General features: G+C 41.9%; 2 protein-coding genes across 6 annotated transcripts in view; one reads left to right on the top strand and one right to left on the bottom strand.

Annotated features, from left to right (window-relative positions):
- The window catches only part of CTBP2 (C-terminal binding protein 2), a 142,657-nt gene extending 133,350 nt beyond the window's left edge, over positions 1-9,307 (top strand). For all 5 annotated transcript variants that reach the window (XM_089669104.1, XM_089669124.1, XM_089669114.1 and 2 more), the window contains 2 exons: positions 2,651-2,706; positions 8,556-9,307. In XM_089669104.1, the coding sequence (XP_089525230.1) occupies positions 2,651-2,690 (40 nt within the window). In that variant the 3' untranslated portion in view covers positions 2,691-2,706; positions 8,556-9,307. The remainder of the gene's footprint in view (positions 1-2,650; positions 2,707-8,555) is intronic.
- A 1,404-nt stretch (positions 9,308-10,711) lies between these two features.
- ZRANB1 (zinc finger RANBP2-type containing 1) overlaps positions 10,712-17,118 on the bottom strand; it is a 102,685-nt gene continuing 96,278 nt past the window's right edge. Inside the window, exon 10 of the mRNA XM_089669143.1 lies at positions 10,712-11,871. Coding sequence (XP_089525269.1) covers positions 11,653-11,871 — 219 coding nt within the window. The 3' untranslated portion in view covers positions 10,712-11,652. The remainder of the gene's footprint in view (positions 11,872-17,118) is intronic.

Genomic DNA, 17,118 nt, shown 5'->3' with positions numbered 1-17,118 from the left:
GTTAGAAAATAATAGCGGTCAACTGACTGCTTTGGTCAATAGTCATAGTTACAAAGTTACTCTGGTTGAAAAAAGACACGTCCATCCAGTTCAACTAATAAAAGGGAAAAACAATTCTACAATCCTATGCCCACCATTGATCCAGTCAGATTTCTTCACCACCATGTTAAATTTATCAAAGTGTTTAATAAGTACTGTGTGTTACCCCACAGCACCAACACAGATTTCTGCTTTCAGATTCAGATTTCTGCTTTCCATTCCATGTTTGAATCCAGTTAGGTACTGTAAGGCATTATTAACCACTTGCCATCTGGGGCAATTCTGAAATTTTGCACACGTATGTAAAAATTAGCATTTTTTGCTAGAAAATTACTTAAAGGCCCAAACATGATATATTTCTGAAAGCAGAGGCCCTGGAGAATTAAATGGTGGTTGCTGCAATTTTTTATGTCACACTACATTTGAGCCATTTATCAAACACAAAATTTTACAAAAAGGAGAAACTACACTTTTAGAGAGAAAAAAGAAATTCCCCTCTTAAAATCCCTGCAATGTACTTGGATAACTCAAAGTATTGTTGCCGATTCCTACCCAACTACCTGTTATTCTGAAATAGCTGTTTGTTTGTCAGTGTCCATATGCAATGTGAATGGGAGTGCCTTTATAACTGTTAATATCAGTTGCTGCACCTTCATCGCTCTGAGGAAAGCTGCAAGGTCTAAATCCCTTTTAGAAATAATTTCCCTTTGGGGGTAGCTCACCAAAAATGACAGTTTTGTTGAAGGGGATGCCCAAACTCTGACTTGTATCTTAATGCAGACTTCTGGGAAAATTAGTGAGCTAATCACACAAGCAGGAAATAACATTTCTGGGCGATATTCGGAAACTGTGTTCAGAATGCCTCCTGGTTGCCATATTGCATTTTACAGAAAATTGTAAGAGGTGGCAAATATTAAAATCTTGACATGTTTGGCTTCACCTGTGAAATGGTGACAAACTACGGTACCTAAAAAGCTCCATTGGGGACACTTTAGACCAGCCTTTCTCAACCAGGGTGCTGTAGGGAGAATGGCTGTCAGTTGAGCCCGAGCCCCTGATCCTCGGCTGCACTGTACGTTGGCACTGGGAGCAGTCAGACTGCTGAGCAAAGGGAGGGGTCCATCCGACAACCCCCTATTCCTGTCCTATCAAAATGGCTTGCTTTTTTTTTTTTTTTTTTAAATTAAGGACTTGTTTGTAAAAAGCAGCAAGGACTGCTGCTCCTCTGAAAAGCAATCCATGCACAGCTTGGATTGCTTTTGACAGGTGGTAAAGATGTAATATTATGTTGCCTCCTCACCCTGTTTGTAACCCTGTACAAAGCAGCATCACCACGTGCAATACGCACACAGTTGCAAGGTGGTTGTAGTTCAACCCCATTCAGCTGGAGGTATACTTCCAGCTGCGGTAATAGCATGTGTATTGCTGCAGAAGCAGCAGCTGGGGGTAAAGGGGGAAGCAGTTGGGGGTGATAAAAGCAGCTCAGTTGCATGTTTTACCCCCCTCCAACCTCACAGGTGAATTGGCACTTGCTTCTCATCTGTGTGGCTGTGTGTAGGGCAGTCCATTCATTTTCAGGGGGCTGCCTTGCCCACAGAAATACAAGTCATCCCTGACCCTTGTTTTAAAACTGCACACCAAAAACACCCCGCGTTTGCCAATGTATGGGGGTACTACTAAAGAGCAGAGCATTTGTGTCAGGAAAGAGCGTGATTTTGTGTGCATTCTGTGACACACAGTATCGTGAACCAGGCCTTTGACAGGGGTGCCTTTTGACTGAAAATACTTTTCAAAGGGGCCCTGACTAGAAAAGGGCTGAGAAATGCTGCTTTAGACTAAAAGCCTTTAACGGTTACCAGGGTTAAGTGAGTTCTGCCATTAGGATTATTGCACTCACTCTGCACCACTGTGAACAGCAATCAGTTTACATATAGATGTGGGATTGACATGTACACAAGGGAACGGTGATTTTTTAATTACCTTTTTTTATTATTAAACATTATTGCTAGCTGGGGGTCTGTTTTGAGATCGGTTTGATTGGGTGCTGGTCATAGAGGAGAGGGAGATATAGGTGTTCTGCCCAATACTCTTTGCTGGCCCAACAGGGTACAGCAGTCCTGAGCTCCCCCGTGGAACAGGGAGGTCCTTGCGATCAGGTGGCTGTAGAGCTGTTCAGATCACTTTTACATGAAAATCCATTGTCAGCAGGATCATGGGTGCAGCTACACTCATGATTTTGGTCTAAACCCTTGTTCCTGAGGATGTACAGGTACAGCCTAAGGCTAGGCAGTGGTTAAGCTCACTCCATAGTACAAGCTCCTTTAAAAAAAAAAACAAAAAAAAAAACCCTATATAGTGTAAGGGCTGGCCCTGATTGGATAAGGTTCATATTACAGTCAACTTTAGATTTACAAAAACAATGTAACATGTACAGTGACTCTTACTGATATTTAAATATTCATGACAAAAATTTGCCTACTGCTACTTGCCATTTCTATTGCAAACTGATGGCACAAAGAGCAATGTTTAGTTTTTTTCAGTAATATCTACTGACTATAGTTTACAAACCTGATCTGTGTAGTGATGAGCTATCCTCTTCTGCTTTATACAGATCTGTGTGTGCACAGCCGCTCCAGGGAGAAAAGCGCTGACCACTGCCTGCAGCACGTAAGTTCCGAGGTCTTCCTATATTAGATGCAAAACCACAACCCACTGGTTGGCACCCAATGGTGCATGGTCATTGTGTGGAAGGAGGAGAAGCTATGTGGTGTAGGACATTCGTATTTTTAATTATTTTATCAGCACCAGAAAAAGTTAATTGGTCAGTCATAAAGACATTCCAGTACAACCACTGAGAGGCTTGTTAATTTTTTTTTTTTTTTTTTTTCCCCTTGGATACATGACTTTATTGGATTGGCTGAGATGAAGCTCATGGCATCATCCACCCCAGCAGATCAGAGCAAGTCTTGTACTCAATCAGAAAATACAGTTTTCTGTGAATGGCTGAGTAGCACACAGCCCTGGTTGATTTTATTTCAGCAGCAGCATGGGAAGGCCTTGTACCACAGCACTGGATGGAGCCAATGATACTTATGGTTTATACAAAGCTCACAGCAGGTGCACTCCTGGTTGAAGCGAATAGTTTGTGCGCCAAACTATTTTAAAGTGCCAAAAAACTGGTGTTGGGTTCATACACTATATGACTTTAAGTCAGTACCCAAATAACTGGCTGAACCAGGGAGCCCTGTTGGCCATCTCCCCCCACAATCTCCCTCAAGTGCCAGCTAGCCACTCAGATTCAACCACTGGTCTGGTGTAATACAATAGGCACAGCAGGCTTCCACCTGCTATGTATAGGCTGGGGGTTAAATTAAGAAAAAAAAAAGTACAACCTCAATTTTTGTGTATGAAATGGATTTTTTTTTTTTAATTTGTCATGCAGCAGTAATTAGATTCTGAAATAAGGAAAGCTGTATTGTTCACACTTTAACTGTTGTAACAGCTTCTACTCCAGCCAAAGAGCATGGCTCTTTCACACAGTTTGAGGAGAAGGGCACCTTCTGTTTGTAAAGAGAAGCAGCTTGATGCTTTAATAGAGTTCATGGTGATGAAGCTGTTCTTAACATTTTACTTAAATCTGAAAGCTCAGACAGCAGTTCACACAACTTCTAGATGGGACTTGTCATATTCTCCATGTACTGACAGCAGACCACTGATGATTGTCTGTGCCAGAGGTAGGGGATGATGACATTATACATCTATACAATTTGTTTTCTCTTCAAAATACACAATTGTCTGCAATCAAACTCCTTTTCATTAAATACCCTTGGACTTGTAATTATGCAGCACAGTGCCAAAAAGCACAGAAAGGCAGTTCTCATTAACCCATGGGGTTGGGTAAACCTACCTGCAACTTAGACTTCGTTACCGGTAACACTACCAGGTTGTTGCTCCAAAAAAAAAAAAAAATTGTATATGTATTTCAGAAGAGTCCTTTCACACATGTCCAGCCAGAGGATTCTATAATGATCCCATGCATCATTCAGGCTGGAGAGATGTCACTTGTAACATGTCAGTGTTCAGGGTTTTGTCTGCAACTAGCTGGAATAAACTAAAACTTGAGTCTATTTAGATCAGCCCCCTCACTCAGTAGAGATTAGGTCTGGAAAAACAGAGAACCCCAGGCCTTTTTTTTCCTGGAGCTGGATGGATGGAGAGGGAAGTAGATATAAACACAACTGTTTGCATCCACCAGGCCTTAGCCTTGTATGAAGCATTTGATCAGGTTCAACTTAAACCAGTCAGGTGGACACAATTGGAAAAAACCTATCTGCAAACACTTTCCACACAGGAGTAGTAGTAGAGTGCTGATATGACAGCTGCAGCTTTCTCACACACATTTGGGTTTATTTAAAAGAGCTGAACTGTACAAAATCAGGCTCACTTCTGCATAGAAACCAACCAGCTTCTCTAAGCTTTGGCCATAAAACCTGGAAGCTGATTGGTTTATGTGCAGAAGAGAGTCTGATTTTGCACTCTCCACCTTTTGTAAATAAAGCCCATGTGTGCACAAGTAGCATTTACAGCCCCCATCAAGAATTGAGTTCTTCCTGCCTACAGCTAAACCATCATGGGATTTGATCTTTACTGCTGGCGACTCCAGGCTCAGGCAGGATCCCAACCATGTTGTTGGGACAAACACAGATGGCTGATTTGGGATCTAGCTCAGCACACTGCCAAAAACCAGACCAGAGACTGACAGTCGCTGCTGGAAAAAACTGAGCAGTCATGTGAGCACTTGGTTGTCAGGCTTAGAGTTCCTGGCGGGGGACAGTTGCAGCATAAAGGCCAGTATGCATGTTTTTAATTGCCTTCAAATATTGAACTACACGACTGAGGAAAGCTTCCCTCCAAGTTATTTCCATTTCCCAACCAGAATTTGTGACATTTGCTTGAAGATCTAGAATAGGGGGTCTGCTGGGGGCTACACATCTGATTTTTAGGCACAGGTACCATTTGAGGCTGTGTATGGCAATTCTCAATATATTTTCTCTGTATAGATGGAGCCAGTCCTTTAGATAAAGGGTTGTGTACCATACTACACAAGTACAGCGGCTGGGCATGTGCAAAAAAAAATAATTACAGTCTCTGTGGGTTTAAAAAATCAGCACACAGCTTTTCTTGGCAATCACCGGCTGCACCTAGGTGGAGGAAATAAAGCTGCAATTAAGCTAAATGAGCTTAGCCATCCAGTGTGTGAGAGTCCTTACTAAGCACACCATTCTGTGTAACGGGCCTACTCACATTTAACCCATTGCACACATCTGCTTCAACTAGAATGAATGGAGTGTAGGCTGTAGAGTGGTCAGGAAACAGGCCTAACCTCTTCCCACCAAGCTAATCAATCAGCATTAGTCTTCACTATGGAAGACCAGGCCATACCATCTCCTAGGTAGCTAAAATCACAAACTGCCTTGTATTCCCTATCCCGCCACTGCCTATAACCAGAATATTTAGCCCTCATGACACCAACTCTACATTCTCATGTATAAGGGTTTGTGCAGATGGCATTAGAGAGAGACAGCTCCTGAAGCCTAGGATGCTGGGTAACTTCCTTGAGAATGAATGCCTCTAGCAAAATTTTTTTTTTTCCACCTTGGGATATTGCTGCCATAAGATTTTATGTAAATGGTTACATTGTTTGCATGAGCCCCAAAGGACAATAGATGGAACACTTCAAAAATGGTCACCTTAACATGCGCCAGGTATAATAGTGACATTACTGCCACTGGTATACAGGATGTTATTGCTTTCTGTAGTTAGCATTGGGTTCAGGCACCCAGCAGTCCTTACCCAGTGACAGCAGCAACCCTAATTTACTGACATGGCCAGCAGACACTGACCATGTTAAAGGAGGCAGCAATAATTTTACATACACCTTGCCCCCCCCATCATTCAGCTTTATTCTTCCTATTGACTTTAGATGGCAGGTATGTTTGGCAAAGCACTGCTGATTATAAAATATTAGTGAGGGTGGTCTTAAGCTCACCATACACAATCTACTCCTACAATAATCTTTCTGCAATTAACCGAGCATTACCAAAGCTTGTAACATGAGGTCCTCTAAACTATCCATTCAAGATATATCCAAACAGGGCCTCAGTCCATGTAGTTAATGTAAAGCGCTGAGCACACCATTGGAACTATATAATAATGTAGTTGTTAGCAGATCTAAAGGAGGTTGTACAGTACTAACCACAGAATGGTTCAGTTCCCAGCATCACCATTTACAGCAGTAATAATCTCTCTGCACAATACCACTTGTACCCTCACTACACTGGTATACTGCCATTAACATGGTCACTGGTAAACATGTCATTCCCCGCAATAAAAACAGCTCCACTATGTCCATCCTCTCTCAGCACTACCACACAATCCCACAACGTCCAGCATTCCTGCCACACAATTCTATTATCTCTCATCAACACTACTTCTCACCATACACAGGGAATTTGATCTTTAATAGACCATCTGACTCCTAAAACCAGTAAATAATTATTATAGCAGCTGCTATGGATAGATTGAATTTTCCAAACAGAATTCAAACTCATCTGATTGCTAGTAACTCAGCTCACCTGAAAATCAATCCACAGCAATTTCATTGCACAATACTGTAGACATACTTGTGGCTTGGAGTAATGTCTGTCCCCAATTCCTGCACTTTACACTCTCATACAGTCACAAATCACTGACATTGCTGTTATCAGTACACAGTCTATATCTTTTACTGTCACACTATAATTGTCAGCTATAGCCACTTCCATCTGAACAGGTCACCAAGCCTTACAGGCTTCAGATCCTCTACACTCCTGCTGTATTAGAACTACAGATCACATGAGGCATTGCAAGACTGACCACAACAAGCATGATGGGATTTGCAGTTTCGGCACAGCTGAAGTGCTGAATGGACTATCCCTGGCCTACAAGCAGCCATTGTGCTATGGTTGGTGATCCATAAATTGACCAGAGCACAGCAACATGGACAGACAAGAATAGATACCACAAATCACTTACACTACACTTTATTAAGACCAGCATTCCAGTTTATACTTGCTACAATACTATCAATCTCTTCCCTGCATTGTCATTAAAACAGCTACTTGCATTCTCCAGAGATTGTGACCAACATTCCTTAGCATATTTGTCACTCCACCTTCATGCTTCTCTGGGTCAAATCTCCTTCTCCGTAGGAGGGATGTACCTATCATGTTGGCTTACATACTCTAGGGTTGATTTAATAAAGGCAAAATATACTGTGCACTTAGTAAATGAGGTAAACCTTCACATTGCAAAGCTCTGGGGCAATTGCACTTGCAAAGAATACCCAATCACATGCAAGGATAAAAACCAGCAGAACTTCACCTCAAATCTAGAGCAACTGCACTTGCAGTACACAGTATATTTGCCTTTAGTAAATCAACCCCTATGTTTAGATTTTAAAATGCTTGGTGCAGTGGTTCCTCCTGTACTGTGTCCTATAGAGAGATGGAGGTTGGCGGGAGGAACAAGCAACACTATGGGACACAGGAAAATCGCATTTCCAACACACTTGTCTTTTTTTCAGCCAGACTAACTATGTAACTAGGTTTCTGCAGAAAATTCTTAATTTTGTCATCATGGCAACAGAAGAGGTAAGAATCTAATAAATTCATTGCAGGGACCTCAGTTATTCAGACAAAAAAAAAAAAAGACAACCCGTTAAAGCTGCTTTAGAACTCACAATGGGCTTTTAATCAGTTTGCCTCAAATGCCAGCATTTTCATGTGACTGGGGAGGTAAAACATCCAGTACCACAGTTAGCTGGTCAAACTTTGACAGGCTGAAATACACAGGAGCTAGACACTGTGCAGATTTCTACTCACATTTAGGGCGACATTCATTCAGGAGAGTATGCTTGTAACATACCTGCGTTCCACACAAACGTCCCTGAATGCATATGGCCCTAAAAACACAAGTACCACTGTAGTCAGCATCCACTTGCTGTGTATTTCAGCCTGCCAGATTTTGACAAGCTGCTGCCAGCAGGACTGGGCATTGTACCTGTGCTTTCCATGCAGATGAACACTAGCGATACAACACGTTAGGAAGGTGTTGTATCCCCAATGAAACCGTTCGATTCTCTCCATGCAGTACTTCCATACATAGGTGTAAAGATGTCAGTCTACTGTCTAGTACATGCTTGCCATAACCAATAGGAAGAATAGATAATGTACTGTACATTAGCCATGTATTCAGCTTCACCACTTATCTCCACCTCCCAAAGTGGTATCATTTACCTCTACAGCCACACACCAACTACAAGACCTCTTGGCATGCTGTGGTCAAACAACCCTGATCCAATTCTGGGATGCATTATGGCCTGCCTGAAGACCAGTCATGTGTTAGGGCCTTCGTTTCTAACCTTTGCTTCAGAAGCACGATTGCCAGTTAATGTTCTCTCATCTCTTTCCATACAGATTCATCACTGGTTGTGGCTCTTTTGCTGACAGAATTCATTACAAGGGATCTCCCTACTTCCCTAATCATCCTTCAGTGGTCCATTCTGCCGGGCAGTACTGCATGTAGCAATAGGACAAAACTGTGCAGGTTACAGAAACCAGCAATCAAAAAAAACAAAAACCAGAACACACTGGCAGAGGACAAACATGCAGCTGAATGCTTAGTGGTCACAGGATGACATAACCTGCCAGCCCGGCCACAAGATAACAAAGACTACATCTACCTGCAAGCACATGATTACAGCAATCCAGGACTGTCTCTTCTGTGAGCAGCAATTCCCACAGTCCCTGTCAACACACAACCATGTCAAGTGAAGACATAGCTGCCCCTCTGTGGGGCCAGGAGATCAATGCTGGGATGTTGTGAGTCACATCTGCATATCAAACCGACACGACAGATGACAGCTACTTGTCCATGTAAGACACCAAACCTGAAGGGAACATTAGTGTGATGTTTGTCTACTGTCTGTCCTGCTCCACTGACTCAGGAAACGCTCTATACAAATCAACTGTATTTTATAACACTGATTTTTCCACTTTTTTTATTGCTTTACATTTTACCTGTTACCATTGACGTAGTGACTTGTAGGTATTGCATTTCCTGTTCTGTGTGTTCTGAACTGGGTTTTAATTTTTCCAGACAATGAATTCAGACATCAAAAAGACTGCCCCAGACACTTTGAAGTAAAAATAAACTACAGGATAAAACAGCTATTGTTAAATGATTATTCACTTATTGAAAAGGTGTGCAATCAACCAGATGCCAGCCGCCATTCTCAGTGCAGGCTGAAGAATTAAAGATTGAATGGACTGGTTGGTCTCTGTATTGCCAAGTTCACCACTCATAGCAGAAATAGGGGCTGCACAGTCTGACATCCTGATGAAGAGGTTAGCTGCCCATTTCTGTGTTTGAGTCACTGACACAAAACTAGCCGGCATCAAACGTGAAAAGTCAGGATTCCTTATATCTATACCTGTTCCAGTTTGGAGAAGAAAAAGTATGACATCCTCTGAACTTTCTAGTTGCCTTTCTGTCAGTGATCACCCCTGTGGTAATAATGGTCATCACAAGCTTCCTTTAAAGCAGCTGGTACAATAGATTTATATGCATTATTAAAAGGTAACTCCACTTTCATGAAAAGAAAAAAAAACTGCAATACAATATGGCTAGCTGGAGATGTCCTGTACACAGATTAATTTCATGCTTGGGTGATTGGCTTACTGATTTTCCCAGGAGTCTGCATACAAGTCTGATTTTTGGCATCCTATGTAACAAAAATGTCATTTTTAGTGAGATACTCCCAAAGGAAATCTGCTGTTTTCCTCAGAGCCCTGCAGGTGCAACAGCTGAGAATTATGAAGTCACTCCCATACAGATTCCCTCTGCACATGGACACAGAAACAAACCGCTACTCCTTCAGAACAAAAAGGTAGGCATCTGCAACAAAGTTTGGTCAAAATCCTTTCAATACACATAGATGGTCCAGAGGGGAACGGTTTTTTTTTTCCTCAACAAAAGTGGAGTTACTCTTTAAGGCTGGTATGAAACCAGCACAGAGACTCACATTTATTAGGAAACAGCATATGATCAAATACCAGGTCTAACACACTAAGGAATACCAGTGGACCCATAGCTGGGGCCTGGCATTTCCTCATCAGCTGTTAACACCAGTTACCTCTGCATGTCTGACAAACATATTCTAGATACTATATTAAGGCAGTGAATGGAGGTGTATATGTGCAAAACCTATAATTACTAATCAACTTCTCATCAGGAAAAACTAGACCGGGCAATAAAGTGCAGCCATAGCAAATCTCCGTGAAGGAGCCCTGAAGAATGAAATTAGTATATCCTACACCAGAGGTACCCATTTGATCTCCAAATGTCAATATAACATTAACTAGGATCATGAATCCTTGATTTCTGGAACCCCATGCATTGTGTGAAAGAACGCTAAACTAACAATCTGATATTAGAAAACAAGTGCAGCTTCCATTGCCGCCGCCGCCCCCCCCCTCCCCTTCTATCTATACACCTCTCCAGCATGACCATAATCTGCAGTGTCATCCAAGTAGCTGACTATAAACACAGAAGTAAATGAACAGTCGAGAAATGGGTTCACAGCAAGACGATGTATTTGTGTCACATTCGCAATCAAGTCCAAGCTGGCAAACTGCACACAAATCGCTTTAGAACCTAATTCCTGCATGTGAGGAGGGGAACAAGTGTTCATGAACAAATAAATATATAAAGTTTTCAAAGAATGGGGGGGGAAAAAAAATATATATATATATATACTTGGGTGACAGGGGAAAAATAGGAAGCCATAAAGACAGGAGGCAAAACAAAAATCCTCAGCTTTTCTTCACTTACCCTTTAACTAATTCATTACCACATATTAAAAGGAAAACTAAAATAAAAATGCCTTTGGTCTGACCTCTGAGACCATCAATGTCTTGTGTGGGAAGGGCCTGATATCTGTGTTACCACTTGTGTACAGAATCCTAAAATGAAAGTATATTTAACCCCTTTATTGCTCGAGACAACCATAAGTTATCCATGTGGAACTGTGCAATATACGACTCCTGGCTGGTCTAGTAATGCCGGGGTTAAAATCAAGTGCAGAACAATTTAAAATAATATCAGAAATGAAAATGTAAGCCTTGCAATAAACAAAAAGGTCAGGAAATAGGAGCAAAGCAACTAATGGCCAGCCCATTGCTCTGATAGGTTGACCATGGGTTTTTTGTGTTTATTTTCTATTATTTTTACCTTCAAAGTCCTCTCTCCCCTGTTGCACAACACATGCATTATACCAAGATTTACAACCCAGATTAAGAGGGAGAGACAAACGAAAAACAAAAAGTGTCCGGTCTCAATAACAAAAGGATGTTGTCGTCAGAGCCAAAAAGGTGCTGTATCCCCAGGAGTGGGTGGGCTGGAGCATTCCTCCCTGCATTGGACCTCAAGCACATAACGCAGGGTCCCGGTAACGCAGGTCCTAGTCGTGACCTCACAGCATGTGCTGTTTACACGTTAAGCCCTGGAGTCTTCTCACTCATCCTCATCTTCCTCATCCTCCTCACCGTCAGACAGCGCTGTACATGGGCGAATCTGACGATAACCATCCAACCATTTTTCCACCATTTGTGTCACTAGTGGGTGGTTACGACGGCGGGAGCTTTTTTGCATGGCTACCAGGACACCGCCTTCTGTCACGCAACAGTCCAACCATTCCCGTAAAAGCTTCTCCTGTTGGTCCTCATTTCCAAGCTGTAATAGATAGGAAAAAAAAACAAAAAGCTGTTAGCGCAGTTTGAAAGCCAATACTCCCCCATGGATTCCAAATATGACCTGGCTAACCTATCAAAAAGGGGAGGATCATACAAGGACAGTGATGGTTTACCTGCACCAGTTTCTGTACACAGATAATGGATTTATGTGGTGACTGCAGGTGACCAAACTCATGTCACTAAAGTAACCAGCCTGTTCTGTCTGGTCACTGTAAAAAGACCCTGCCACAGAAGAAATGCGGGTCTATGTGATATCTGCAGCAATACTTCCAGTGAGGACATACAAAGACCCCAGGAGTCGAAAACCTTGAATACACTCCCAAGTTATCACACTAAGGTATATCTAAACCCACGTTCATACATGGAATATATTAAAGCTTTCTTAGGTGTGGCTGCATTAGTTTTATTTTTGCAAGTACAGAATATAAGTATTTTGCCAAAAATAGTGTCCTTGTAACATCCTGTGAACAGAACTGAAACATAAAATTTGCCTTTCAAAGTATCACTTGGACAAAACAAATGCTGTACGCCCCCCCAATGTAATGGAGATGGATGTGCATGTAGAAGAGCAGCCTAGGGTGACAATGCTGCTTCTTCAAAAGCGACAGTGGAGCAAGTGTAGCCATCCTAGGCAGGATCATAGCATAAAAAAAAATGCGGAAAGTGGAAACGAATGCAGCCACCACATCCACTAAAAGGCACTTCGTTTTTCTGAGGGATTTCCTGTTCATATTACATTACAAAACCTGCAGCAGATGAAAGACTGAAGTGGAAACCACATTGGAGTAACATACCCATTAGAAGAATATAGCAGCCAGTGGCTGATATTCACCAAAACCTGAAACTACGGTTCTGCATTGACTAGCACTTTAAATTTTGCAGCTTAGCTGAACATCCAACAAAATGAAACCCAACGATGGATGCAAACCAGACAAGCCTTTTACTTAGAAAGGACCAGTTTTCAGAATTAAAGGACCAGTTTTCAGAATTAAAGGACCAGTTTTCAGAATTAAATGCACAGATCACAGCACAATTCAGGTCATCCCTTTTTGGGAAAAGTAAACAGTCTCCCAAAGACTTCTTGGCTGCGGCTCAGTCATCTGCTTTTCATCAACACTCACTATACAGAAAATCTTTTCATCCAGAGAAAAAAATCTAGACAAGCAGAACTGATGTATTTACAGCATAGAAACTTTATTTTAGTTTGCAGAGCAGGAAAGGTTAGAACCTCATGTCAGATCTGTATTTCTGTGACCTGTCGCTGCATTACCAGGTCAGGAAGTTGGGGGAAATGGACACTCCGCATCAAAAACTATCCCACTCTGTCCAACAGAAAACCAATATAAAGTTTTAGTTGGAAGAGATCACCTGATTTCAGGGTGATCATGTTGGTTATATGGCTGTCCTGCCAGCACAAGGGTGGATATAACAGATTCCTAACCATGCAGAGTCTAGCACAGTGCAGGTGTTCACCAACCAGAGAACCCACACAAAGAAAACTATCACCTCAGAATTATCCCCTCTCCATTTTGGGCTGAAAATGTCAGAAGTACAGCATGGTGATGTATAGCAACCCATGGGAACCAACCAGAAAACATCTTTCCCACAGTCCCCAATTTTCTTCTACACAGGAGAAAGTGGTTTTATTGAGGGTTTCCGAACACTAGCCAATTTTGCACTAGAACAAAACGTGTATTCTATGCCAACTCCACACACAAAAAAAAAAACAAAAAAAAAAACCCACCACCAGAACTCCTGCCTTTACACGTTTCGTCAGACGTCATCAGGAAGCAATCTGATGGCCACGCAACTCGAGGTTTATATGCCCATTTCTTAACCAATTCAATGCTTGTTAAATTCAAATGCAATATCTGGTGGTTTGTTTACATTGTAGCTGGGTTTTTGAATGCACAACTTTAGTCAGCTCTGTATAAACACGTCTGTGTTTTTTAATTTAATTGGTGATGAATTGGTTAAGAATTGGGCATATAAACCTCGAGTTGGATGGCCACCAGACCACTTCCTAATGACAGCTGATGTCAAAATTCATAGAGGCGGGAATGCCAGCTGGCCATCTCCTTGAGGACATCGTATCTGTCCAGTGGAACGTATCCTGCTCCAGGTACAGTGGAACAGCCTGGTGAAACGTGGTGGTTGTACAAAACATGCAAGTGTATTTTATCATTTTTGGGGGGGATTTTATGTAAATGTATTGCACAATGAGGTCCTTTATCTGGCCTTTGTAGAAATGTACACCAACTCTCCTCCACATTAGTTTGGAACAGGCAGAGGGAGTGCTTTACTTGGCATTTGGTGTTTGAGCTTTTATCAAATAAGGGGTCACAGTTTGTGCCCTGTTTTTGGTGTCATGTGGTGCACTGGAAGTCACAAAAAGAAGATTCAAGTGTTAAGTGTGGCACAAGGTTTCACATAGAACACACAGACCGACTGATGATATTGAGCACTATTTGGGCTATATATGGACCTTACACAGTATTTTTACTATTGTTCTGGCCTTGTGGTTAAGGGTGAAGACCATGTGTGGCCACTGAGGCTGAACAGAAGTCAATCTATTGCCTGTCTTCTGTTCAACCACCCTATTGGTATTTTCTTGCTCAATCAGCACTGCAGGCAATAGACTCCAGTGCTGATCTGTGTATTCTGACAGCCAGGGAGTCTCTCTGACAGTCAGAATACAAAATGACACAATAGGGATAAGTGGATGGGGGAACAGAGTCATTTTTTTTCCCCCATTCAACCCATTGGTTGAATGGGGGAAAACAAAAAACTGACCCATGTATGGCCAAGCTTTAAACTACCACAGAAAAATAGCAGTGCTGTACACTGAAGACATTGGACAGGGGATTTAACCCACTGATGCCCAATAAAAAAAAATAAAAAAACAATTTAAATATTGGGAGTGGAGGAGGCTATAAAACAATCTGGAATAGGTGACATTCCAATTCTAAAGCTTTCTGCAAATATCACACAGCTTAAACGTTGCTATAATATATATCAGACTAACCACGCAGGCTCCTAGAATCCAAGTACCTTATGGAGCACTTTCATTATCTACAAAAAATGTTTAGTCCACAATCAATGGATTTGCTGACATTTTAGGATCATAGTGAGAACATGCAAGTGGCTAATTAGACTCTGCTCAGGAGACCTGATCCTCATACTACAGAAAGAAGCAATCAATACATGACATTTGGATGCTATTAATTAATCAATGGCTGCTATTTAACTACACCAGTTAATGACAGTGTACAGACTTCTCCAAGGATAAATGTCACTTCATAAAGACATCCCGATCTAGAGGATTCATCCAGGGGAGGAAGTCTCCCTACACTGTTAAAACCTATTTTCAGATTAGGACAGAATCCCTGTGGTTGTTCCTATTCTGCTAGCAAGGTCTAGAAAATGATGGCAGTGCTAAACCCTGAACACTGGAGTCTAGAAAACTTGATTGTATAGAGCTCATAGCTGCTGAGTGATGGTACCATCACGGCGATGTGAAGGATGATGGGGACTGAGGTTTTAGCTATAGCCAAAAGCATTCTTTTATGTACTTAAAGGACTCAAACCGAAAAAATATAACCAAAAATTATAACTTGTCTCTATAGTCTGAATGTACCTACATATTCAATCTACTATGCTTCTAGCAATCAGCTCGGGGATGGCGAAAGGCCTACATTTTGCTGTCTAATGCCTCGAGCATCTTTCCTCTTCCTCAGAGCCCAGGGACACAAATTTCTAGGGACATGTCTACCAAGGCTGGCACCACACCAGAGCAGGTTACTAGTCTTATTACTAGTTTAACGGAGTGGTCTGGCTTCTGTACCAGCCTGTCATTGTGAGGGCAACTGCTATTGTCAGGGGGATGAAGTCCATCATGGCAGAGAAAGCTGCAGGTAGAATTCCCAATCCTGATTGGCTAGCAGGTTCATGGGGAATATGAACTTGGAACAACATCTCTAGTATCAATGTGCAGCACTAATAAAAATGTGTGTTATAATCAATGATAACCAATGTGATGGTAAAAGAGAAAGGAAACATCATAAAAAAGAAGTAGAGAATAGTGGATACTCCAATGAAGAAACCAAATGGACAATATAACAAATGAAAATATAGAAGTCCTCTAGGTAACTAGGGGGATCCCTTAGAGAACATGTGTGTGCACGCAATGTGTCAGGGAGGAGCCTACATGCTGAGGTCATGCCACTGCGTCCACGTGATGGTCCGGTGGCCATCTTTGTAAGTGCTTTTCATCCATTTTTGATTTTATGCTCCAAGTGGTTGCTATCTTTTTAATAAAACATACTGCACTATATGATACTGTCTCTGGGCTCGGTCTATGAGCTTGCCCTCTAGGAGGAATCCCTTTCCTTGGTTCACTGTGGGCTGGAGACTTGACTACTCTACTTTTGATTGTTCATTTGGTATATCACTGGCTTCTGGAGAGATCCCACCTTCAACCGGCTCACCAGCAGGAGGAACAAGCAGGAACACCCCTTATACAGGCCATAGACTGTTCGAAAATCGGCTGATTTATTGTCCAAAAAAACAAAACATTGTTCGTTCTGTAATCCGATGTTGCCACCAATGATTTCGAAAATCAGCCGATTTTCACGAATTTTCCAGCATGCTCAATAAACGAAATGAGGAGGAACCACGAAAATTGGCTGATGCCATTGCACACTAACCGTGCGAAAATTGGCTGATTATTCTTTGACGAAAAATCGGCCGATTTTCGAACAGTCTATGGCCTGCATTAGTGTCATTCTGCTCTGGGCTTGCTTGCTACTTACTTCTGGTGGAGGTGCAGTGCAGAAGTCACACAAGTCACTACATTTTGTTGATTTGACCACATCACTACTTTTGGGATTATTATAATATTTAGAGATCTTATATATTTTCATTTGTTATTCCGTCTATTTTGTTTCTTCATTGGAGTATCCACTATTCTCGATTTCTTTATAATCAATGATGACCAGTGTGATAGTAAAAGAGGAAACATTATAATAAAACACATATTTTAATGAGCGCTGCACATCCGCTCCGATCCTATCCGCTCCGTGAGGACGTCGATGACGAAACGCGTAGGGCGGAGCTTGATTGATGTGACGTCATTACGTTTTTGGCTGCCAGCTACTGCGCATGTGCTGAGTAGCCAGGCTCGTTTATGTGATTGCTGTTATGCTGTTGATGCTGGTGTCGGCTGGGA

This window comes from Staurois parvus, unplaced genomic scaffold, assembly GCF_062004578.1.
Source record: "Staurois parvus isolate SC_StPar_1 unplaced genomic scaffold, SC_StPar_1.0 ptg000009l, whole genome shotgun sequence".
NCBI lineage: Eukaryota > Metazoa > Chordata > Amphibia > Anura > Ranidae > Staurois > Staurois parvus.
Note: the sequence above shows the minus strand (reverse complement) of the source record. Positions and strands in the feature narration are given on the sequence as shown.